At 40.6% G+C, this 27,526-nt stretch overlaps 1 protein-coding gene across 1 annotated transcript in view; it reads right to left on the minus strand.

The window, feature by feature from the left end:
* Positions 1-27,526, minus strand: part of khdrbs3 (KH domain containing, RNA binding, signal transduction associated 3) — a 91,621-nt gene that overhangs the window by 21,158 nt on the left and 42,937 nt on the right. The window contains exons 3-6 of the mRNA XM_070846952.1: positions 21,870-21,986; positions 12,528-12,674; positions 11,583-11,722; positions 6,346-6,526 (exon numbers count right to left, since the gene is read on the minus strand). Of these exons, the coding sequence (XP_070703053.1) occupies positions 6,346-6,526; positions 11,583-11,722; positions 12,528-12,674; positions 21,870-21,986 (585 nt within the window). The remainder of the gene's footprint in view (positions 1-6,345; positions 6,527-11,582; positions 11,723-12,527; positions 12,675-21,869; positions 21,987-27,526) is intronic.

A 27,526-nucleotide genomic window follows, 5' to 3' on the forward strand; every position in this document is an offset into this window, starting at 1 on the left:
TCTACAATGCCACTGTAACAGATAGGACGCCACTGACACCCAGAGCAGGCTTTTCAGGCGCTGGATTGGTTCCCTGCACACTGTACTAAATCCAAATGAACTCAACAACACACTGTCCTCACATAATGAACTTTGTAGAGAGAAGCACATGCTGCCTGGCCTGTGTTAAAATGCAAAAGGTGTCACAAATGCAAACATCAAAGTGAGAATATTGAGCAAATTAAAAGACAAGGAGATCCCATGTTCTTCCCAGACGACTGCAGTACAATCCCATCTGTTGCACCTCTGCACAGCTGTGGCACACACTGATTTTAACTTCTTAACCATAAAAAGGTAAGACAACATCTCAAAGAAAACAAATAATCCAGTATTTGTAACCCCCGGTCATCTGTCTTGGTCTCCAAACTTCTTAAAGCCGTGTGTCATTTATTCGGCTTTTACTGCCAGCATACTCAGGAAAGCTGAAGAGGCTGGAATTGCTGAAACTTTTCCGCTGTAGGGGTAAAAATACAGCTCAACCTATCAGATTGAGGATGCCAAAACAGTGGCCCATGCATCAAGTTGAAGTATCACTACCCTGTGTTACACTTGACAAATGTCTTTGCTTTCCTTAGTGTTATTTAACACCTTTGGTTATGATCTTGGCCATATTTTAAATAAAGCTTATTCACGTCTGTCAAGTATTATGCAGGGCATTCATGTCATTAATGAATTAGCCCTGCAGAAACACATCTGCACTGAAAAATGAAATTCAATATCACTACCTCTGTTGCAACTATACTCCACTGTACTTGCTTCTCCTGTGCAGAGTCATGGGGGGCTGGAACCTTTCCAAGCTCTCCTCGGACTCGAGGCAGGGCACAGCCTGGACATGGTTCACCTGTCTATCACGGGGCTAACACATAGACAACCATTCACACCCTCATTCACACCTGTAGGCCATTTAGAGTCGCCAATTTACCCAACCTGCATGCTTTTGGACTGTGGGAAGAAACCGTACTATCAGGAGGAACAAGTACAAATATGGCATGGTTGAAGCGCTGGGGGAAAAGTCAGGGGATGACCAAAGATTCATCCTCTGGGCACCATGAATGTCTGTGCCAAATTTTAAGGCCAATCCATCCACCAAAATTTCCGCCTGTAAAGCCTTGCCACTGACATGGCCTATAAAAATGGTAGAAAAAAAGCCATTTGTCCTACAAAAACAAATTACAGCTGCATTTACAGGGAATCACTGAAATGATTACTGACTTGAAGTAGAAATTACAGATGATTCACATTTGAAAGAGATAAAGATGAATTAATTTTCTCTGCAATTATTACAAATCACAGGTTTTGTCCCACGTGAATGGGTTTCAATCTTATCTTCATGACTGGTCTCGCCTGCCACACCAGTTGGATGCAGCTTCTTTATGACTGTATCTGAAATATTTTCCTAACCATTACACCCAATTTAGATTATGACGGCTACGGGGACAGCACCATAGAGAACACGATTCAATTAACAATGCTTGGCTTTCAACAGGGCTGGACATGAGGAGAAGAGCTGGAGGGGGATGAGTTTTTTTCAGTCAGCAAGGACCCACAATGCTCAGAACAGATCACTGTATCTAGAGGATTTAACATAAACAATACCATCCCACGTGCATTGCACATTTCTTGGTCTTCTCACCCAAAGGATTTAAGCTTCTGTGTGAACAAAAAGACACCGTTACGCTTGCATATACAGTAGGTCTAGATTTAGCATGAAAGTGAAGTTCTGCTACTTCGATTCGCCTCCTAGGATTTCATATTGGCAGCGTTGAAACTGTACAAAAAAAGATGACATGCAGCCTCGTTTCTGCTATGAGAATTACATCATGTTTAATTCTTCTCCAATGGGATTGGCAGCAGGTAAGAAAGAGATCTAAATGCACCTAATGAATTACATGAAATGAGATTTGGCTGCAATCACAGTTACCATTTAAGACTGCTGGGGCTGCCAAGACTGGATCATGGGATAATAACATTTCTGTGATTTTGTTTCTTAACAATTGGATTCAGAGTAATTTAATACTGATACAAATGCATGCTTTGAGAGAGGATGGATTATATAAAGCAAAAAGCATCCAGACAAAGATACTGTACAGCCAATGCGTCATCATGACAAAACCAACAAGATCTAACCCAAGTCTGCTGCTGTTTGTCTGAACAAGAGAGAGGAAGAAATCGCCTCCAGCTGAACAAATGTTTTGGCCTGTGGCAATGCTGCACAGCGAAAAAGAGAATGATGGGAACATGCACGAGCGAATGTTAAGCAGTGATAAATGGAAGCAAGAAATGCGAACAAGAAACATCTCTTTGTCATTTCATTGATGAATACAAGAGCTTATTTGTCAGCGCCCGATGGAGAGCACTTGTCCCAGTATGGTGATGTATTCAGATGATACAGTCGAACTCATTCAGTCTCTAATTTCCAGCAATGTGGTTAGATTTATCATCTGGCAGATGTTGGGGGTCTTTTTTCTCCACCCAGAAACACGGGTGCAGGTGTTGTGGGACGCAGTTTACAACTGTGACAATGATGGGAAACAGCTGGTCCAGGAGTCATTCTCTACGACCTCCACACATTTGAATCACAACCTCTGAATAAACCTGTCAGATGTGGTTAGGTATGGGCTGCTGGGGCAATTTTCCAACGTGGGCCACCTCCTCTCCCCTGCTATCTGCTAAATATGCGATGTTGATGCCGGAGTCCCTGGGGAACTTGCCTTGACAGTGCAGCAGGAGACTCTCTTGGCGGATGCATAAAGGCTCTGACTATAAGCCTAATATATTCATCTCTGGTAGCTGGTGATATTACAGCCAGGTTCCCATAAGACAGTGCAGGTAAGCTACAAGCCCGAATCACAATAACGGCTACAATAACAAATTCACTCATTTTATGCTGACACCGCATGTAGCAAGACAAAGAAAACTGAACATGGAGGACTGCCGCGCTGCATGCGAACACTGATGTTTACGCAGCTACGCATACGTTGTGCTGAAATGGGCTCTTTAAAATGCCAGTTCACCCAAATTATAAAACAACACACATGGTGATACGCCGATCCAATAATGCTTTGGGGCTTGTAAACGAGAAGTAAATTGGTGTGATGGAATAAGCAGCTCGCTACAACTTGAGCGCCCTGATATCTCACATTTGTTTTTGTTTTGTCAAACTGGCACCATTAAAAGTATGCTGAATTAGCTATTAGCAGTTCCTGTGTGCAATGTCACCGGGGACGTAAAGACAACTATCACTGGATTACTTTGATACTGAAGAAAAATGTAAAACTCCTCATCTTATATCTGGATCTATTTCCTATATCCTTATATCTATTTTCATATACATATACTGTATATATATATATACTGTATATATATATACTGGATTTCGTCGTGATGGCCATCCAAGTATTAATAACATGCTCTGGAAGTGTAAGTCACACCCAGTCTTAAAATATGTGCATCATGTCTGTGATTTCAGAATTGAGTTCTATTACATTAATATGCATTATTCACTCATAATCACTGTGGATATTAAAGGGGCACTCCACCATTACGATGAGTGCTGCTCAGCCTGTGAAAACAAATATAGAAAATCCTCTTCTGTCTTTATGGGAAATGATCCTTAATAAGAGCTAAAAGTCTTAAGTCTATACTGCTTCGATTTTGATCATTCCTTTAAACTAGTTTCTACTACTACTCTATGGAAGTGCAACACTAAACCATTTGTCTAAAATGCTGTTGACAAAAATTGTGTCTGAAGTTTTATTATATCAGGATAAACCCTGTATCTGGATTTCAAGGAAGTCCCAAACAAACATTCACAAAATAAAAGTGACAAAACAAACAAAAAGTCTAACTAAACTTAACTATATGAACAAAGAGTTACAACTTTAGTTTAGAGACAAAAGAAAAATAATTAATGTACTTCACTGTGCAAAGGTCTGAAGAAATGCTATAAAGTAAGAATGCTTTCAAATATTTAAGATTTAATTTTCTATTTTCATCGATTTACAAAATGCAAAGTGAGCAAACAGAAGAAAAATCTAAATCAAATCAATATCTGGTGTGACCACCCTTTGCCTTCAAAACAGCATCAGTTCTTCCAGGTACACTTGCACACAGTCAGGGATTTTGTAGGATCATATTTAGGTGTATGATTAACCAATTATACCAAACAGGTGCTAATAATCATCAGTTTCATATGTAGGTTGTAGTCATGTAGCCATTAACTGGAACAGAAACAGCTGTAGGAGGCTTAAAACTGGGGGAGGAGCAGCCAAACTCTGCTACCAAGGTGAGGTCATGGAAGACAGTTTCATGTCACAGGTCATCATGTTCAGACTGAGCACAGCAACAAGACACCAGATAGTTATACTGCATCAGTGAGGTCTCTCCAAGGCAAAGATTTCAGAGCAGACTGGGGTTTCAAGATGTGCTGTTCAAGGTCTTTTGAAGAAGCACAAAGAAACGGGCTGAGGACAGCAGACGCAGTGGTCGGCCAAGGAAACTTGGTGCAGCAGATAAAAGACAAATGTTTGTGATGACATGATATGTTTACTTCCCTTCAAAACCAGTGGGACCAGGTACACCATCTACTGTCCGGAGAAGTCTGGCCAGAAGTGGCCAAGTTACTCAACTATGCAGCAGGAGCTCTGGACTGATGAGTAAAAATTTGAAATATTTGGCTGTAGCAGAGGCAGTTTGTTCACCAAAGGGCTGCAGAGAGGAACAATAATGAGTGTCTGCAGGCAACAGTGAAGCTGGTGGAGGTTCTTCATAAGTTTGGGGCTGCATTTCTGTAAATGGAGTTGAGGATTTGGTCGTGATTAATGGTGTCCTTAACCCTAGAACACTAACCTAACAGTCAGTAACACCGTCACTAATGTCAGGTATATTTTACCCGATAAAAAAATACTTCTCATCAAAATATATTAAAGTACAACAATACATGGCAAATTGAAGTACTCTTTTCCCCCATACAACGTCTCATAAAACGATAAAAAGGTAACCCTAACCCTATAAAAAGGCTCTAAAATTAGTGAAAAATTAGGGAATTGTTCACAAAAAATTCCTTAAAAAAAAAAAAATGACCATGAAACACAATGAAAATCACGTGACCACAATTGCGTCGGTGAAAATCACCCGATGCTAGTGTTCTAGGGTTAATGCTGAGAATCACAGATCATCCATCGTACAACACCATCAGGGAGGTGAACGAGGAGTCCTGGAAGTGATGGTGTGGCCCCCTGATCTCAACATCATCCAGTCTGTGTGGGATCACATGAACAGACAGAAGATCTGAGGCAGCCGACATCCACAGAAGATCTGTGGTTAAGTTCTCCAACATGTTTGAAACAACCTTCCTGCTGAGTTCCTTCAAAAACAGTGAAAGTCTACCTGGAAGAACTGATGCTGTTTTGAAGGGTGGTCACACCAAATACTGATTTGATTTAGATTTTTTTCTGTTCACTCACTTTGCATTTTGTAAATTGATAAGAATAAACAATTGAATGTCATATTTTTGAAAGATTTCTTACTCTGCAGCATTTCTTCACACCTACCTTTTGCACAGTACTGTATTAATAGATAAATAAACAGAGGAAAAGCCATAGTATTACTGAAAACATAGACATTTTGTTTTAAGATGAGAATAGAAAATTAAATATGAGAAATCATGACAAATACATAAATACATAAACATCACATACGGCTCATATTTTCAGCTCATAAATACCAGTGAAATTGATGTCTCACATCAAGAGGCAGTGGAATGGCGTGTAAACAAAAGAACAGTCTGGTATGAATGTGCCCAGTCTGTTATATAGAACACTGAGGGGACAGAGATCATTTTTAGAAGCATTTTAGTGAACAATGTCAGCGTAGTCCATTATTGGGATTATAAATTATGAAACAAGTCTCTGACACTAAATGTAAAACAGTGTCTGGAATGATACAGAGCACCTAAATGTACTCTTTTCATGACACGATCATGACCATGTGCTTTAAGTTCAGAGTCTATCCATTATTTTGAAGAGATCTACCATCTTTCCAAGTAAAAAAACAAAGAGCAGGACGTCTCACACATGGAAGCATCAAATAGGTTTTCGTTTTATTGAGCAGTAATTTGTTACCTGACAAACAGTTAACAATTATTGTCATTACTGTTCAATCTGCCAATTATTTTTCCAATGAATCAATAGAAGGCTCAGTCTGCAACACTGCCAGTGTGAAATGCCGTGCTCAAATTAGTCCACACACCAGCACATCCACTTAACAATAACATAAAACAGAGAAAAAGAATGTTAATGTACTTACATATTCTCCATATGTGTCCTGAACTATGGGCGGAGCCGGCCGGTATCCGGCGGCTGGGGGGGCGCCTCTGGCTCTCTGAACCCCCCTCCCTCTGGAGGATGGAGCCCGGCTGGGCGGGGCTCCTCTGGGTGCTGCTCCTCGGGGCACCGCTGCATGCAGGGGAGGAACTCCTCCTCGACTCCTGACACGACACACAAACATCCGCCGAGGTTTAGATGGAAGAGCGGAAACATGCTTTAGATCTTATTAGCCGTCTTTGAGGAGCATCTGTGAATTGTTGGAGGGACAAGTGGATATGTGTGTGCATAGTTGGGACTGATCAGGTAACATACAGTACGTCCTCTCTCCACACAACATGCTCATATGATCTTAAAGCACTAAAAGACACTATTACAAAGACGGTTATATATCATCAATATGAGATGTCTGCAGCATCCCAGGTCTTTATGATGAGGCGCTGTAATTTATTGTGTTTTGAGTCAAGCTGCCTCGTCCACTTCCACTCCAGTTAATGATTTCCTACATGCGCCTGAATGACTTGGTACAACCGAAGCGATGAATCTGATACATTCAGCTGCAGGTTAGATGTGTAGGTGGAGACAGAGGAAAAGCGAGGGTGGAGGGCAAGTTCCTCCCGTCGAGAAAAAGTGAGTCACGTCCATTACTGAAAAACACAGCATGTCTTGTGGCTGAATTGCTTTCCTGTCTATTAAGGACAATGCAGAAAAAAAAAAAAAAAAAGATCTTTCTGCCTGCTCAGTGATGAATGTTTCCTTTTGCAATTGTTGATTTTTAAATGGCTTGAAATAAAATCCTGCAGAGTTTTCTGATTGCTACATAAGATACCGTGGTGAAAGGTTTGAGGGTTGATTTTACAATAAACAATCATGACTCTCACAAAGCTCTGCTGATCTGATCTGACCTGTACAGTCATCTCGATGAATGAAAACAGAGGTCCAACCTGCACCAACAAAGAGTCAAGCTGTTCTGTTGGAGGTCAAAAGGCAGTCTGAGCATGTGGTTTAGTGACATGTTGTCTGAGCTTTACTTTTAGTAATAATAATTATAATTTCTAAAGTTAATTTAAAGGGACCTAAGGGTGCTTTAAAAGTATTTTTCAACGCATTCAATTTCTTTCTTTTTTCTATGCAGGGATGTGGACACATTACAGATACAGGTGAAATGTCTTCCATTGTAGCTGCACAGACTATTGGTGAAACATTACAGATTTGGGGCACGGGAGAGGAAGAAAAAAAAAAAAAAAAGGCTCTCTTAATTTTCTGTCTAACGGGGACAGCAGAGGATGTTTACTTGATAGAAATGAGACCGCCCTCAAGCGGAGATGAAGACTCTTGAGCACTGAGAGTCGGTTCCCTTTCACAGCAGGACCTCTCTTCCAGCAACAGCTCATATTTGAAAACAACAAGGTCTCAAACCAGAGCAGTGCTATCGACTAAAAGTAAAGCACGTGTGAGTGGGAATATGTAAAAAAAAAAAAAAAAACTGCATGCAACTTCCTGTCCAGGAGCCTGTGGGACTTCTATCTTATCACAGCTGAATTAGGCATGGTAAATTCTAATTATGGTGTGATTTTAAACACAGCCAATTATATTCTGACTCAGAGCAATACAAGCGCCCCGTCTCTGTGACCTTGTTTATCTCAAAATCTGATGAAAGAAGAGTGTTTTTTTTTATAAACACAAAGAACAAACACCGCTCTTTGCGTTTCTTTTAAAGCACAGCACTGACGCAAAGAGAGCTAAAGTCTTCTAATGGCCATGAAGATTTTTTATTTGTAGTCTTGTGAGGTCTCAGTGGGGCTGGAATTAGCGTGGGTTCATAGGGAAAGGGAGAGGCAAGCATCTACTGGAGATCATTTGCATATAAAGGCTTTTATGCAAATGTGGCTTTACTTTGCTAATGTTTATGGACACCAGACATTGCATCACTGTGTACTATTAGACTCTTTTTACTGCCAGTTCTCTATTCTCTATTAAAGGTACTTGCCCATTTAATGACAAGTCTGACCTATTACAGCACGCACGAATACTGGTGTAAGAAACATACACCTATATTCACCAAATGTATGCCATATCAGCCGAAATCATGACGTGTGGCTGACACGAACAGAGGAGACACACTGCCTCAGATGCTCCAAATGAAATGATGTCACCTAAAAGCAGTTTAATCAGGAGCCACCGGTTTAATTACATCAAGCGCTGATGATAAGAAACAGATAACATTTTTTCTGTCTCAGAGCTCCACCTGTCATCGATGCCTTGATGCTCGTGATGGAGGGCAGGGTACTGGTTGGATGCCTTCCCGTGACCCCCCTGGTCATGATTAGAAGTGGGAGGTAGGTATGGGAAATTTCTAAAAAAATGTTGACTGATGCCAGATTGGCTGCAAACCACCCGTTTGGTTCTCAGTGCCAATAAAATCAGTGTAGCTATTTACAAAGTTAAGAACCCATACAATTTTCATGACATCAAAGCCTGTTTTTGATACTATTTATGGTCCGTATTTTTTGCAAGAGCCATTCAATGCAATTATTATTATTATTCTTTTTTTATTTTGTTTGATATTACCAACAGTCACATTGAAACCATTCAACTGGCAAAACATGGGGCAGCTTTTATGGTGACGCGATTATAGGAAACATAATGTGTTTGTCATGGAGGTTCAGCAATCAAAAATTCCTCCACAAGACAAAACATATTTTTTTCTGCATTTTTTTTTTAGGGTTAGGGTTTTTTTTGTGGAAAACTACTGGTGCTATGTGCAGCATGAAATCAGACTGCTGTTGCTTGTGGCATGATGAAAAAGACAAATTATTACACTACACTACACTATAAACTACACACCAGCTGATCTTCTGTATTTCTGGCTGCTCAGTTAATAATTCAGATCTCTGGAACCATTTCCTTACTACGAGTAGATAGGTATCACCTAATCAACCAGAAGGGAAATCTAAAAGGAGAACATAAATGGTCAGCTCCTGGGGGGCTCAAACTGATGCACTTATTCATTTTTCACTCTTTTAGTACCCTTTGTAGTATGTTTTATTTCACTTTAACTGCAAACAGCTAACAGAGGACAGATTCAGTTTCAACAAAAGAGGACAACTGGTTCATTCATAGAGTTTAAAAAGACACATTAAACAACATTACTACATGTGGTGCAGGTGCAGAGTGATTATGGTTCTAATTTGTTGCTGAATATTGCAATGTATGAATACTGGAGGATTTTTTTTCCAGCTGAAAAACAGAACAACCTGGTTTAAGAGCCGTGGTCTACACAGTTTGTTTATATGTAGCTTAACAAAGGCCACCATAAAAATACCGCAGCATCATTCGTATTGTGCTGCATGTAGATAATCGAGCAGACAAGTTAACTTCAGGCTCACTTTATTGGATGAAGTGAACAAGGGGAGACATTACCTCTTAGAGGAAATATTATAAGATAATAGGGGAGGAGTAAAATATATGGATGGAAGTGTAGCTGGAAAGGAGGGATCAATGAGAGAGTGAAATAGTCCTTCTCACTGAACTTTCTCTAAGCTTTATTGACAGCTCCAGCCAGAGAAAGCTGGACTCACCAGCATTAGATGTTTTGCCTCTCCCGTCCAGTTGGTTTTTCTTTGGTGCACAGAAAACAGCCTGGCAAATTCAGTAAATAAGCAGCTGTGTGCGGAGTAACACAGTGCAACTTTAAATGATAACTGCAGTGCTTTGGTTTGTAGTTTTATGCCAATCATCTATGGTTTCTTCCTCTTCTTTGTAGTTCCTGCTGAGGTCTGCACACAGTCAGCATTGTTAGAAATATCAGGGCTCATTTTTCTGCCTTCAGAAGAAGCTTTCTGCTGCCATTCATTCTTGTAGAATATGAGAAACAACTTCCACAGAGACGGACAACCCGTAGCATTAAACAGGAAGCCTTTGTTTGGCTTCACTTTTATTTCAGTATGTCCTATTAGAATTATTATGATTATGATTTATTGCTTCCTGCTTCCTGTCTTAAATGACAAAAATAAGCTGTTTGTCAGTTTAGGAAGAAAACACACAACCTCCTCAGAGGTTTTGCCGTGCTATAGCGTGAAGTTAGGAAGGTAACATTACGTGAACATATAGAGCAAAGCTTTATGAGATTTCTACACCTATTTTTCAGCCACAGATCTGACACATTGTGCCCAAAAAAACATGGGGTGTACTTCACAAACAGATACGCAGGGTGGGAGCTGCTGTTCGCTTGAGCCAGACAGAGAAAATTCAGAGGCACCAAAGTGATGATGACGAGATCGCAGTAGTGATGGGAAAAAAGACTGTACATTTATTATACAGACAATTCACGGACCTCAGATAAGGAAAAATATCTGTAAAATACACTGTAAATCAGTTATCTAAAAAGAAAACCAATATAATATACCTACACATGACACTGATTGTGTTCCAAATCACTACAGAATGTAACTGCACTGTTCAGTTTTTTTTATTAGACATTTATTTAATACATTTGCCTGCATTTACCTCAGCTAACACCTTCTGTATCAACACCACCTCCCCACCTCCCTTTCTTATGTCATTTCCCACAAAGTTATTTGTCCCATTTGTTGCATTAAAATAAAGTTTTACTACTGTCAAAGTAATCATTGTGGAATCAAGATCACTTTGTTTTCTTTTCCTTTTTGTTTTTTTTTTAACTTGCCATCCCCAGACATCTCACCACTGTATAATCACAAGTTCTTCACTTGCATCGTGCATCAGGGGGGCAGTCTCAGGATCAGTCCAAAAGATGATTGGTTAATTCATCTGCCTTAGTAAATCAAAAGCTAATACATGCATGTTGCAACATCAAATTCATTAAGAAGAGCAGCCAACATTTGTACTGACACATTTGGTAGATTTAGTAAATCTGGCTCGCTTTGGGCAATTAAACATACAATAAGTAAGGAGAAATAAGGCCTAAAAAAACATAGCAAACTTCGAGGTGACATCCATGTCTTGTACCTGAAAGAGTACTTCTGTTGTGTTATTGTGCCAGACAGAGGCAGTCCTAAATGTACTCTAACTCTAAATGACACCATTAACTCTGAAAATGCAACAGGATATCATAGACATCCATTACAAAAAAAATGCCTTGCCAGTAGCTCCTTAACTGTAAATAACACCCAGTCCCTGGCTGAACCAAAGTGCATGCATACACAACAACACACACACACACACTTGGAAGCAGCTTACCTGGGAGGCCCTGGAACAGGTGTCCCTCTTCCACGGGCGGCTGACTTGCCCCTCACCGATGGCACCTTGGCATCCTCCGAGCCGCCGTTCAGGTATGTGAGCTCCTGCAGCTGGGCCTGTCTGATCTCATCATTATAATCCTGCACACAGAGAGGCATCGTGTTCACACACACGCACACACACACACAGACACAGACAGCAATAGACTCGCTTTCAATTACACTGTATTAAATTTCGTCCTTTATCTCCAGGGCTACAGCCCCGGGAATATCTAATTAATGTACTTTACAGTACTGCCGTGACCGCTGTTCCTGAGGCAGCAAAACATTTCAGATCTCCCGCTGATAAATCCTCAGGACCCCATTTGCCTTTATCTTTTCACTCAGTTGTTTTTTGCTGCTAAATTAAAACACATAATTAACATGGAAATAGGTCTTTAGTCAGAATTATTGGTATGATTGTTATGTGTCCACTCTATAACCAAATATGTTTTATTGCAACAGTGGGCAAAGGTAACAGGGAGGAGGGTGGGGGAGAGGCAAGGGATAATTAATGGTGAGATGTAAATCATCATAGCTCTGAGCATCGGAGAGATCATTCATAATGAATGGAGGAAGAGTAAATAAGCTCTATGCTGCATGCTGCTGCCAAGAAGGGTTTGGCCCGTGCAGAGATTCCCTCCTGTGCTCTTTTATTCCCGTTACACTCACAACTTCCCAGCCTGGATCACACTCTGACGGCCGTGACAGAATTACAGTGCAAGTAACGGACAAAGAGTGTGAGCGAAAGAGCTGTTCGTGTCTGCTGTTACTCACTCGTTTCACTGTGGACAGGCTGAAAATGAGTTGGCCGGGGCCAAAGAGCAGCTGAAAAGGGATTCAGGAGGAGAAAAAAAAGGAGATCCAGAGAAAGCGGGTGTATATCTGTGGAAAGGAGGAAACGTACCGGTATGAGAAACTTCTTGATCTCCTCCAGGGCGTGACCCATCCTGGCGTAGGCCTCAGCCGGTGGGGCGAACACCTCGATGAGGACGTGCAGGTCTTCGTTCAGGTGGTGATATTTGGCCTCGCCGCTCTGCCGTAGTTCTTCTTCCTGATGGTGCAAAAAAAAAAAAAACAGTTTGGTATCATATATCCTCTGTCTAGGGAATGAGTGTGGGTTAGCTGTCACAGCCAGGGACATTTATCTTATTTTTTTTGTATTTTCAGGAAGGATTTACAGCGGGGAAGTTTTCCATAAATGTTACATAATGAGGTTTGATGCTCCGGTGCGGTAGAGCTACAGAAAATATTTATGTGGGTTCTTGTAAACTTATGGCTGCGAACAGGCAATCCTTACAATTCTTTCAGCTGCAACTGTCACGTCTAACCGATTGCCTTTGTCCTCACACAGCTGCCTGTCCTCATAACAAATGTACAGAGAAAGTATGTGCACTCATACACTTCATCATTATTTCTGCTCTGCTTGTTGCATTTTGTCTCATCTATGTGATCACCACGACTTTGTTCAAATAAATTCAGCAACTCTGGGAGGCAAGAATACACTTTATAAGATTCAACACGAATACTAATACTAACCACATGGTGCCTTCTGGTGCCTCCTAGTCCAGATACTCTTTGCAGCAAATGACAAATCTTATTTAATTGCCCACGACAGTACAAGATTTTTGAATAACAGTCATGTTCATCAACAGAAAGTCTAAAGAAAAAGACATCAAAGTAGACTGGCAGCTGATCCCTGCCGAAAAACCACATCAATGAACACGCTGCACCAAAGAGACTAATTAAAAGTAAGGATTTAATGGATTACTACCTTAAAACAAGCAGTTATAGATGGTATCCGTACGACCCCATCGCTTACAAAACATGTTTATATACAACATGTACTAGTTGGCTTTACTGAGTGCATTTTGGAATAAAAATTGTATTTCTTAGCTTAGCTTATATTCAGAAACAACCTGTTTTTTAGCCACACTAGCAGTTTCACTCCGGAGCTGACGGTCAGTCAATCAGTCCCCTGATATGGAAGACTGAAATATCTTTATTATGCTATACTCTGGTAAAGTATTCAGATGGAATTTGGTACTGATTTTGGTGATTCCTTGAAATTTCCTTTTGCATTACCAGCATGGCAAAAAGTTAATTTAAGCAGTGAAAAAGCTCTACACCTACACAACAACAGCTGTTCATGTTCCCCAGGGGGTGAGTCGTACAGGTGATACAATGACTTTGGGGATCCTCTGGCTTTTCCTGTAGATGGACTATGTGGATGGATTACCATGAAGGCATTACTATGAACATCACAGTCTCACAGAGCCACAGACGTGGCTGTAGACTTGATTGATTGATTGATTTGAACAGCAATCCACCCAATAAATCTTATTCTTTTGGAGCTGTGTGTAACAAAAAGCAATTTCTCCCTGGGGATTATTAAAGTAATTCTGACTCTGATTCTGAATAGTTGGGATGCTTACAAAAACTGGGGGATCATCAGAGTTGTTAGGGCACATCCTCTGGGAACTACAAATGTCTGTAAAAAGTTTTATGACAACCCATCCAATAAGGGCTGTGTGATTTCAGTCTGGACCGTAATGGTGAACTGACTGACTAGCATGGTTAACATGTTAATGGACTAATGGCATTACACTTACATTTACAATTACACACAGTAGGGCTGAGTTTCACAAACCATGTGACGTCGATTGCAAGATGTCGATCAGCTTGTCAGGTGGCTGACCCTGCCAATAAAGTCTGCTCAAAGCAACTGCTGCACCAGAATAACATTTCACGTGGCATCTTTATTTCTGTGAATTGCGCTCAGCAGCACAAACCTTTGTGTTTTTCGGTGGCTGATTCAAACAAACAGCAGGCTGCTACAACAACTCCGCTGTCTTTGCTGGAGTTCCAACATCAATCCAATCACCTGTTGCTACCTCAGAGGATGTAGAAAGATACAGATTTTTAGCTGTAAACAGGTGTGGATAAATGTGGACGCCTAAAAGAGCATTTATTTGTTGTTTAGTTACTGCCTACTCCAAACCCTGAAAGTAGAGCAGATGTAACTCGCTCCTCTCCACCTCTTGCCTGTACAAGCACAGTTCATTTCAACTTCAGCAGACAAAATATACTGTATAAACAGCGAGGGTCTGCACAGACCATTTAGGCCCGACAGAAGCAGGCCAGTCTAACGTTATTGATGGTGAGAAATAGGACAGCAAAAACCCCAAACGTCACCCACCACATTACACAAAGGAAACAACAGGTTTGGCGTCCCAGTTTCTTCTTTTCAAAAAAAAAAAAAAGAAAAAAATCTTCTCCAGGGCCTTTCCAATGGTGGCAACTTCCTCTTCTCCTTCTCCCTCTCCAGCACCATGCAAGCCAGAGTCTCTGATGTCACCTAATTATAAATAACCTTCTTTTAAGAGTGCCTGTGGTATGTTAATGATATGTTAATTTCCCCCATAAATCTGTGCTTTACGAGCAGAGGGCTCCTTTGCGCATAGCACCAGCGCTGACGGAGCTGCTGCTGTCGAGCATGGAGCGTAAGCAGGGTGTTAGAAAGAGAAGATTGCTCGCAGATCTGCCTCTCCTCTCGCCTTTCATGTGTTTCTTGGTATATTTGCATGAGAAAAGTCAGGGAAAACAATCATTATCATGTGCCTTAACGATCATCAGCCAAAAAAAAAAAAGCCATCCAGTCAGACGTCGTCGTGTGTCATCTGAGAACTTTCTGAATCTGCATCTACACCACTTCTCTTACTCCATCTTCCCATCTATACTGCGTATTTAACATGTGCAAAGTGTCGATGTCAGACCTAGTGGATAGCTCATTTGGCATGAAACCAATCTGTAAGTGTGACCACATCATTTGCATGTGATGGTGTAGATATAATAGCAGTTTTCATACATGGGGGCCCCTCTCCCAGCACTGATAAGAAGCATCTGTGATCCAGCAGAGTCCTATAGCAGCTAAGCAGCCCACGGCAGGAGATTACAGCTGTCTGTTTCTCATATCTATTGGCAGCATCTTCCTCCTGTTTACACTTTTTCCCCTGTAAATCTGCCTATGAAAAGCCATTCACCCTTGAAACAGAAGGCCACAGCGCTCTGAACGCAGGAGCTTCTGCAGACAGAGCTTGGAGGTGACGAATGATGTCAAGCTCCGAGCATTCAGGTGACGTACACTAGGAAATGAGGGCAAATTCTATTGTAGTGGTGTCTGAATGACAGGTGACAGAAAATATAAAGCCATGAACTGCGGTGATGACCTGCACAGCTCCTTCACCCTTGTTTGTCAACGCTTGTAACATTCAAAGCGACCTCAAAACATAAAGGCCACATTCTCTCTCTTCAATAAAGTAGTGCAAACATTTACTTAATGTTCTCAAGAAATGTACCAGTATGCAGCAACAACAGTCTTTGCCAGTATTAAGAGTTAATTATTTGACCTCTACTGGCCTCCCTTTGCTGGATAAAACCGTTTCCGTAACAGGCTTGCTGAGAAGGGCACTGTATTTCTGCTTATGATGATCCCGACAGTGACTGGATACTATGTCACGTAGTTTCACTGTAAATTAGTGTAAGGGGGACAGTCACCTGAAAGGACGCTGTAACACACAATTTCTCCATATTAAAAAACATAATTATAATAAAAATAAACTGAAAGCTTTTCCTCAAGAGGTTTGCTGACGGTCTGTTCAGAATGACAACAACCATGTTAATGTTACTTTACTATTTGGAAGAACAAATTAAATGGAAAATCACCTCACTGTGACTATTTCCTTCATGTTTTTTTTTTACTTTATAATATACTGAGTGCTTAATAAAATCTACCATTTGCTGTTACTGCGTGCCATTTGCTTAATCCCAAGTTCTCCTTCAAATCAAACATCTTTAGATATGAGTGGAAAGTTTTGTTGTACTTTAGTGAAATGTGCAGGGTCCAGCCATGTACCAGGATTCCACCTGGGCTTGTTGTTCAAAAACTATTAAAACACCTCAGTGAGCCACGTTTTAAATGGTGACATGTTAATTATGAAAATGGGCAAAGCAGTTTATTCACAGTCCGGCGTACACCTTCCTTTTTTATGAGCTGCATATTTGTCTTAAATATAGTAAGAGCAAATGGGCTTGGGGCAGAGTGCCTCAGACGAGGCAGGGAACTCAGGAGATACTGAGACAAGCAAACAGTGTTGCTTTAAGTCTACATAACACAGCAAATATAGAATCATGCCAGCATTATTCTGAATTATTACCTAAATTGTGCTTTCAAATGGGGTCATGTTCACAATAGTAATCCATTTGCCTCTCTTACAGTGTTTTCATGGTGCTTACCACTTTGGAGGTGGAATTTTTCCGAAAGCTTGGAGGGCACGAGTTGTGACATGTTGTTTTCAGAAATGGCAGAATTCATGAAAGTTAATTATTAGGTGGATGGATAGTTGATACATTGTTATTTCAGTCATAGGGAGTTTTTCTTGGTCATTTCTGGTCCCAGGAAAATGACGATATTCCCAATGGACTCACATTTCCTGCATTAACAGGAGCCTGCTCCCCAGCTAGCTGAATTGTTAGCCAAGCCACTGACAGTAATGTCCTTATTAGCTATAAGTGATGATGGCAAACTGTAAAAGCCACATGTTACAGGTAGGAGTCTTTTGGCATCCATGTTGCATGGCAGCGTTACCTAGCAACAGTGCTCTCCCTACGTAACCACTTGAACACCAAGTAATAACACACTGCATAGACTGGCTTTATCTGCAATCCCTACAACCTCCTCCATCTCCACACCCTTCGGATCTACTGACCAATCACTGCTCTCTGTTCTACACCCAGCTGAAGTGAAAGTAAGACCCATTCTTTCTCTAGCTGTCTGATATGATGACATTATTTGTCTAGATTTTCTTAAATCTTCTATGCAGCATGAATATCCTCTTCATGCATGTATTCTTTTTGATATAAATCAATAATCGTTTCCATTTATTCATTTTATCATTGTCTTGCCTTGATCTGCTTGTATTTTCAATTAGCAGCAAAAGCATTTTGGGTCAGCATTTGTTTTCAAATGTGTCATAAATAAATTCACCTCTTTTGCCATTTGGTAAACACCTTCATCCAAAGCATCATATCAGACCCATAAAACTAGCAGATGTGTGTGTGTGTGTGTGTGTGTGTGTATTGCAACATTTCACACATTGCAATATTCACAAAAAACCCATCAGCCTCAGATGAATTAGGTGAAATACTACTCTGTATGTTTATACACTTGCCATTACAGGGATTATTTTTTTCACCTGTCTCCACTCATGCTCATATTTCATTTCCTTTATTTTGCCTCCATCTTTGCCGGTGTACACTTAAAGCTCTGGGGTGTTTATTCACTGACATGAGGCCGATTGCATGGACTTTGGTTAGTGTGGTGGATGGCACTGCATGGCATGTTCTTTCTTTGTATGTTCTGAAATTTTGGCTCCTTCTGGTCACACCACTTACTTGGTTGTTACATCTTCTCCAAATAAATTGCACATTCATTACTTCCTCCGATGAAGAAGAACACATTTACCAAAAAAGAACTCCCACAGCTATCTGTGCCCTCAACAGAAAGTTTCGTGGGACTCCATGACTTCATGCGACTTAGCAAATAAACCACCTTACGCTTCCCAGCGTTTCTGTTATCACACTGGACATAAACAGGAGCACAACATTTCAAATAGCAATTCATGAGTAATGTTTAGGTTCAAATAATTACAGTTTTAACAGCTAGCTGACAATTAGCATTACGCGATAAGCACAAGCACTCAAACACTGCACAGTGTATGTATTATTACACGTGTGTTTTAAAGTTTACCAGGATGATGCTTATTGCTGGCCGATCCAAGGAGATTCACCTCCAACACGACAAAAAATAAGACAAATAAACTACATTTAGTAATATACTGCGGGTAATTTGCCACAGTAATGAAGAATATAGGAAAAAAAACTGGGTTGAGAGGAGCAAAAATGTACCAGTGACGGACACACTGGCAGACAGGAAAGAGACAATACGATTAACGCAGAACATCAGATCACAACTTCATCAGGGCAGACTGGGCTATATTTTAGAGAATTATTTTCTGTAGATGTATTGAATTGTATTGATGTTAGTTCTTATGTTTAGACTATTTTTTTGGTAATTTAACTTATTTACTTTCCATATTTCACATTTTATTATTTCTTTTTTACACATCGTAATCACAAATAATTCCAAATGTCTTCCATGTGCAGCTTAATGTGTGATATCTTTATTCATACTGTTCGATGTTTTTAAATACGCAAATTCCTAAATGTTGACAGTATGCTTTTCTGTCCTCATACAGCGTAATATCGCTTTTTGTTACTGTGCTGTTGGCTTTGGCCTTGGTGCCCCACATTTTGTCCACAAAGCCCCAATACATGTGGATTTATTAAAGGCCTTGCCCTAAAAATGACTCAATTCCAGGCCTAGCACACAAAGTCATAACAGCTTACATGGCCTACTGTACAAAATAAGACCACCCAGCATCACTAATAGGTTCAGGGTAGGCAAGAACTAAATCCAAAGGAAAAGTTGAGTTGAGTTTGCAAAAGGTGAAGGGACAGAGCAATGAGAGGGATTATGACAATGACAGTAGAACAACACAATGAGGCAAAATACAACAGCCAACAGTTTTAAATTGATCAGCTGCTGTACAATCTGTAGGACCAGCATCAATTCATATGACAAAAGATTAGCTTAGTAAGCCTTTAAATACAATAAAATGTGTATTCTGTTGCAAAACACTGTCACTGACCTTTATCACCCATAATTCATAGGCTTGTTAATGTGATTTCAATAATATCATCCCTCGATCTTTGAAGGATTATGGAGGGTTTTTTTTGCGAGCACACACAGCTGTTAGTTGTTGTGGTGTCGGACAGCTCTCTCATACAGACCAGTGCTCGCAGGCAATGAAAGTATTTCCCCACAGCAGCTCACAATAAACTCAACGCAGGACTTAGCAGAAGTGAAACAAAGACAATGTGATTGTTTTGTCTAAAAAAAAATTGAACGGGGAGTACAAGGCCCATGGAGGAAAATGGATGAGTTAATCACTGCACTAACGAGAAGGGGGCGTGGAGCACGGATGCCTTTACATCATCCTTCTCTGACAGCAGCAGGACAACGGAGGTGCCACAGCCGGGCGGGGAGACTGTGACTCCGACAGCTCGGTGCCTTTCAACCTCTTTGCACACGCACTCTTGTCAACACAAGATCAAGGTTCTGCTACAGCAAATATCTGAGCAATTATCCCGGCTCTTTGCTGTGTCCCTGCAATATGTGAGAGCTTAAAATGGAATGTACTGATCATTGTGTGGTTTCATCCCCCGACGCATGTATTACACTGTATTTTCTGAGTGGCAACACTGCAATTACATTTCCATGTGCTGTCTTTTAATGTCTTGAAAACTGTACATTATCTACGTTCCTGTCAGTCATATGTACGCTACTGTGTGTCTGGGTTGTACCTATCTCTCTCTATAAATAGAAACATTATAAATAGAAACATGTCCTTAAAGGTGACAGTGCCTCACTCAGTGCTTCCCTAGTAACAATGCAACTTTGTTTTTACTTGACTTGAACAAGCTGTGAAAGTAGACCCTTGTTTTTGCCGTACGGCGGCTCAGCTCCCTGACCCAGCACACGGAGTTTCTGTGTTAAAACTACGATGACACATGCCGTGCAGCTGAAAACAGAAAGTTAGCTACCAATCGAAGATACAGTAGTAGTTCTGTAGTGAGGGTGTACCCCTCCTAAACTCAGCACGTGCCCCAGACAAAAAGCTGTCAGTCATAAATCCAGCGGTGGGTTTGTGCGGACAGGTAAGGGCTGCTGAGGTCAGCACATCTCCATGACAGATCTGTTCTGCTGGTGCTCAAGAGGAGTCGACTATCAGAGACTATTGATCACGGTAATCAAAAAGAATGCACTGTATGATGGCGGGGATCATCGCTGCCAACAAATCACCCCTGACAAACACAGGGAGAGGAGAGACGAGCCAAGTGAAGACGATTTATTCCCTGTTAACCAGTCCAGTCTGCAATCAATTCTGCTGCTAAAGAGCCACTGTTGATGACTGAGTCATTTATATCCTCCCTTTATGGACCGCCATGATCATGGATGATAGAAGTAGTTAAACTGGATTGTGTTTGAAAATCTAAATCCATCCTTTTTTTTGCCATTTACACTAAAATCATTGTGAAGATCATTTTTCTTACTGTTGCCTTGTGTACAGTCTGCACTTCATTTGACTATGTGTGCTTTGTTTACGATGAGAGCGGGCTTTGAAAGATGTCAGACGTGTTTGCTGATCCCCGAGATCATTTACATTTCCATAAACTTTTGAAATGTGTTTTCAAGATGGGGCTGCTTTTCAAAACTGTATGCAGTCCATGTGACCCATGAGCTGTCACTCAAATTTAGGCTGCGTTACTGGGTGGATCGGCTCGCATCTGAATTAGAATGAGACAAAAATATAAACATAGAGCTAAAGTTTTGGTGAAGACAAAAAAAAATAAAAAATTAAATGTCACTTGCTCCTCGCATTTTGAAGATCAAAGTGAGAATTTCAAGGTAAACATATCAAATACGTTACAAACTAGACGCAGCTTCACACAAATGTCAACTATTAAGGTTTTTTATCATGAAAATATACAAGTTAGAGCTGAAAAACAACGTGATTAATTAATTGGTTGATTGGAAGAAAATTAATCTGCAACAATTTGGTTAGGGTTAGTAATTAGTAATTAGGTTTAATTATATGAGCAATTTTCCAGCAAAGATTGTAAAAATGTTTCAGACTGTTGGTCAGACTAAGCAAGACATTTGAAGATGTTAACTTAGACTAAAGGAATGTGTGATGGGCATTTCTCACTATTTGCAGACTTTTCATACACCAAAAAATTCTGAGAAAAATCTAATTGTAATTCATTTTAAATTACTTAAACTTAACAAAAGTAAAGAGGCTCAGATTTGATGAGGGTTCTCTGTTTGTCATGTACTAAAATGTGGGTTTGCACAATTCTGTTTCTTGAAGAAAAACAACTTAAGAACAACAACCTAATTTTAGTTGTTTCACTGCCCTTCCTGTGTGAAAATTAGGAAATAAAGGTAGGTCCAGCCCACCTTCACTTCAAACTGTCATACTGCCGCAGACCAAGATAAAATGATGTGGAGGTGAAAGGAGCGAGGAGAGCAGAAAAAAAAACATGAAATAACAGAGTGGAGCGTTACCTTTTCTTTGTCTCTCATGGATCCTTTTCCGAGAATTGACATCTTTGTGAGAGTGTCCTCCTGTAGTCGCTTTAACGAGTTCCCACGTGGCCCGAGGAGTTTGCCGACAAAGTTAAACTGCAACAGAGAGCGAGAGCGCAGATCAATCAGAATCTGTGTGTTTGAGATAAAGAGCAAAGACGTTCCTTATGTCACTCACACGTGGCTCAACCAGCGACTGAAGCTAATGAAAACTTATCAGCAGTTTTTCCCAGTCTGTGTCTTGATAGGATCTTTGTGAAAGCATCTCTGAGATTTCTTATCCCAGGGTCACCGTGTCACCCTCTTATGGGTTATGGTTTTATATTGCATGAAGACGCTTTGCGATTGACTTCCAGTCCGAAAAAGCTTAGCAAAAAATGTGTCTTTTAATATGCGTGTACAGTAGCAAGCATGTAAGTTTGGTTCCAGACAAAAGAAATGTAAAACACTATTTCCTGCATTAGATTTATTTCAGTCTATTTCAATTGAAATGAAATTGTAATTGTAATGTAATGTAATTGTAACAATACAATCTCCAGCTAGTGTCCTTCATAGCAACCTGACAATATTAGGCTATTTATTGTTTATATGATTAATAATGCTGTTCAGCGTCTTTTCAGCAAGGGACAATATCCTTTAGGCTTTTACTGCCACATGTTCAGCGGCAGGACGCTTCAGGACACATGTCATTTTAGTAGTTAAATCAAACTAGCGTGAGATGATCAGCAGTGGAAATCATACCCATGTACGCTAGTGATCAATAATAGACTTATGCATGTGCAATACGCCTAAATCATCAAAATGCCTTTGAAATCAGAAACTAAACCCCATTTTTAAAAGGTGTTTTTGGGTGTTGTATGCCTTCATTAGACAGATGACCGCAGAGGCATGATGGGAAACAAGGAGAGAGAAACAGGGAACAACATGTAGCTAAGGTTCCTGGATAGACACGAACCAGGACTGTTGCAGTTCACAGACTCCATAACCCCTTGGCCACCAGGGTGCCCCAACTAACCTTAACTTGTATCAAATTTTCAATGCACGGACACAATCCCATAACCCCTATACGACTCCCACAATGCAACAGTTACCCGAGTGTCAGTAAGTCTCATGAGTAATTTTGTCAGACTTGGCAAAGCTTCTTGCAGACATAAAGAAAAGCTTATACGACTGTTTTCACAGGCTGAGTACTCCCCATGACCAGTAAATGGAGTTTGAAAAGTAGAGTGCCCAGTTAAACTGTGACTGCTAACTGATTAGGAAAAACAAACTGGAGGTTAGTCTCCATGAAGAAGGACATAGCAGGCACTAATGTGATGAAAAAGCATAAATCATAAAAACATTTATCATCGTGTATTGTAAATGTCCCAATTTATCATGAAATAGGGACATTTTGGTTGGTCATATCGCCCATCATATTGTTTTGTGAAATCACAACCCTCCCGGCATCACTTTCCTGAATCTATTGAACTGCATATGTCTGAAAGTGTAAACGCAAATTTTCAATGTGCAACATTATCATAATGTGCTGGTTTGAGCTAAAATTGTACTTGATCACTTCTGGTGTGACAGATTGATTACTTTACAAAGTCATCCGCTTTTTAGCCGTAAAAAAACCCCCAAATGTTATGCATTGCTATGTCTACGAGCTTCGCCGTGTGCAGACACCCATCTACGTCATGCAACCTCTACACAGGCTCAACACAATTCCACCAGCAGCTGGAGATGGTCAGGGAGACAAAAGGAGAGTGATGCTTTTCTCGCCCTCGCCATGCTTTCCGTTAACAGTGAGTTATACAGCTGTCTCCCTCGACTATCCAGGTCATCAATTAGCTAGCAGGAGGTAAAAAAACAGCCAGTTTGGTTCCACACCTCACCTATATCTCTCCTGCCTTTTGTTCAGAAAGTAAGTGCTTATTAGGAGACCGCTGCCAATTCCTGGGTGAGGGATTTGAGAGGCCAGTTTTAGTGATTCGCTGTAATGCAGTAACTGACTGTTTGGTTTTTATCCTGGCAGGGATGAATTCCAGCAGCTCTCAGCTACTGCATCGTTCTTTCAACTTTTGTAATTACCCCAAGTCCTGTTACTGGATGTGATCATACATGGCTCTGTTCAGCCTATTGCCTCCACTTAAATAGCATGCCCCACTCTGCTAATACCAGCCCTGCACTTTCAAATGGGAATAAGTGCCCTCCTGCAAAGTTATGACCTTGGATTGATGATTATGTAAGTCACGTCCACCTTCACATTAAATTGTGCGGACTTTGATGGTAACTTGATGGTCCATTTGTACGCTTTGTACATTACCTGAAACACTGCAACACCTCTAGTGAAATCTGCACACTAATCAACTCCAAATATATTGAGTAGGACACAAATTGTCTGGTCAGGAAAATTACATTTAAAGTTATCTGCGCAAACAAGAAAGGGCCCTGCCTGTAATGTATTCGAGTTTACAAAAGGATCATCAAAGGAGACAGCGCTACCGGGGCGAACAGAGGATGTCAGGAAATGTTTTAAATGTGCTGAGTTTAACCGATGTCCTGCGCATCCATCATTTCCACCTGGATAGAGCCTTGATCACTGAGCTGTGCCATCTCCTGAACAATGATTTTCGGAGCCATATCACACAGCCGACTTCTCTACGTGTTACTACAGCTTTTGTGCGCCCGTCCCACCTTTCTGACAGCTTGTGTATCAGAAACTATGTCTGGGATGTTTGTATGAATATCTCAGGCCTTGGCCTACCAGCAGTGTTCTACACGCCGATGGATAAAAATACTTGAATAAAAAGAAAAGCAGTTTTTTTTCTGAATCAAGAACAAAGCACTACTGTGTTGCTTTCAGTATCATGGTGTAGAAGCCATATGACTGTGCATACAAGGACATCAGACAGAGCATAATAGAGCAAATTTACAAGAATGGAAAAATTAGACCGGCTGTGAAACAGAGATAGATGGAGACATGAATTTACTCTGCGGCTTGTTTGAGTTTCAGTGAGAGCAGGGACACAATTAAACGGAGGCTTGGGGGTGAGCTGAGGAGAGAACGGATGCTGTTTTTCATATGTGTGATACAATGTTGTCTCTGGTGGGCAGTTTCAAATAGAAACACCCAACAAATCTGCTCAAAGAGAAAGGGGTTACATTTGTTTCTGGTCCGAATTCAAATCCAGTAAACTGCAAGGTTACACCGCTCTGCGCTAACCAACCAACCAACCAACCGATCTACCAGAACCCCTGAAGAAATTCATCCTGACATCCTCTGAAAACCTACTTTTAATTAAAGATCATTTTATTCACTTCAGAGTTTGAGTGAATGTCAGAATTAGTAAACAATGTGTATTAATCCAATCAATGTCCCATCTAATCATTTTATCGTTCAAAACAAGAATGAATTAAAAGGCACACAAAACATCAAAGATGGAATGTTCATTAGCTGAATGCTTCTCTTCTATTAATTCATTATTGATCTTAAATTGTCTTTATTGGTTTTAATTTGAAGGAGCGTGGGTATCGTGCAAAGATATTAATACATACTGCTGAAAAGGTGAAGGTCTGCATTTCCATCTTGGCAAAATAGAAAACCGCTGCAGGTCCTCAGATCTCCGAAGGGCCCCCGTCAGCCCCAACTGGTTTGTGTGGCAATTTGATTGATTGTGATTTTGTCTGGGACTAAGGCAAAAGGCTCCATGCTAACATGATGAGGGCCTTACTGTATTACCTGATCTTGCAACTCTGTTTCCAACACAGTATGTTTATATAGGCTACAGTACGGATTTATTTTGCAAATGAAGTTTTGATGGGAAGCATAATTACTTCCTCAATTGTGTGTTTTTTTTCAGTAAACTGCTTTGGTTTTTTTTTATGTAATTTGAGAGGTGGATGCTGGGTGTGCAAAGTGCAGGACACCGGAGAGCAGCATTAGCACCGTAAATCCCCACTGTGGATAGGTTTAGGCTACAAAAACACTTTGCTTAAGGTTGGGGAAAAGATTGTGGTTTTGGCTGACTTTTAATAAAGTAAACAAATCCTGTCAAATGCTTCAAGTCAATGCTTTTTTTATTTTTTCAGTACTAAACCATGGTTTTTCTCCAGCCATCACTGAGTGCTGTAAGTGTCTACACATAGCCATACACATTTGAATTATATCTCTGCTGCTACTGGCTGATATTGTATTGCAAAAGCAGCTATTGAGGGTAAAACAAATGTATAAACATTTTGCAATCGTGTGTATATATATATATATATATATATATATATATATATATATATATATATATATTCATTAGAAATATTCCCCATTATGTTAATAAACCGTATTGAAGGCGACATTATGTTTCTCTCAGAATGAATTTACTGATCCAGGCTAGTAGTATATAAACCTAATTAACAGGAGACCTGGTTGACCCTTGAGACTGTGTCTAGTCTACTTTTAAATCTAGTTTATGCTTTATTGCAACTGATTGTGCTTAAATGGTGTATATTCCTAAAAGTATTCATTTAATCAAGTTGGGAGAAAAACCAGAGTTAATAGGGGCCCCACAGGGCTGTGCAGCAGGTTAATGCAGCCATGGGTATCACTTTTTTCTATCTTATCCTCATACCAGGCAGACACTGTTCTGAGCAACTCCACACAGTAGTCTAGATAATATATTGACACGATGTAATGATATTTGTTTGGCGCTATTTTAAGTTCCTGACTATTTAAAAAGAGATCATGCAGACTTGCTTTATATTGGTTTGACTAATGCCTGTAAATATCAGAGTCTTAATCTAGACGTTTTACCACATCACCACCCAGTCGATACGTTTGCAGAGGCACACACGTCCCTCATATGGGCCATCATCCAAGTATATGAGTCTTACTGAACACATAACTGTAATCCCTGCTGTTTATCACAAATCAAAATCCATCTGACTCCCACTGTGATTGATGCTTTGGGGTTTTGCTAATGCCTTAGTTATCACAGGGGATTATGTGACTTACAAAAACCTGCCTGGGCTCCTGTACTGGTTCATGTCATTAGACTGTGAGAGGATTGTGCTGCTGCTATCTGTAATCACCAGAATAAAAGCTGATGTGTTTAACCACAGGTTGTCGCCTGCTGCTCTGTTATGGTGTTAGTTGAATGAAAAAAAATATAAAAAAAATAGAGATTAAATATAAAATAGAGGTATTGAGTGAAAATATACAAAAACAAAAATTTGAATGGGTGGACCATTCAGCTGGAACAAAAAGAGAAAGTGCCATGTGGGTGATTAGAAAGACAGCGGACACAAGTAGAGAAAGGATGTATGATTAATCACACTTAACTTGAAGGGGAAGCAGGGGGAAGGGTAACCGAGGGAGGGGGTGGGAGGGGGGGCGCGCACATCTGAGATCTTTTCATCATTTGCTGAGTGTAATACGGCGAGCCTGGCAAAAGGTGTGCTCACAGAGAGCCAGCGCACAGTGATTGTGCTGAGGACAGCAGGACAGGAACGACAGCAGAAGGATAAATCACCGCTCCCAGCGCAGAGAAAAGCCACAGCCTGAACTGGAAACAAACCAGTGGGACTCCTTACGCCTCGCTAATGGCCTGCGGTGCTTTCTGCCAAAAGATGCTTTCTGAGAGAGGGCCCACAGATCCAGC

This window comes from Pempheris klunzingeri, chromosome 16 (genome assembly GCF_042242105.1).
Source record: "Pempheris klunzingeri isolate RE-2024b chromosome 16, fPemKlu1.hap1, whole genome shotgun sequence".
Classification (NCBI taxonomy): Eukaryota; Metazoa; Chordata; class Actinopteri; order Acropomatiformes; family Pempheridae; genus Pempheris; species Pempheris klunzingeri.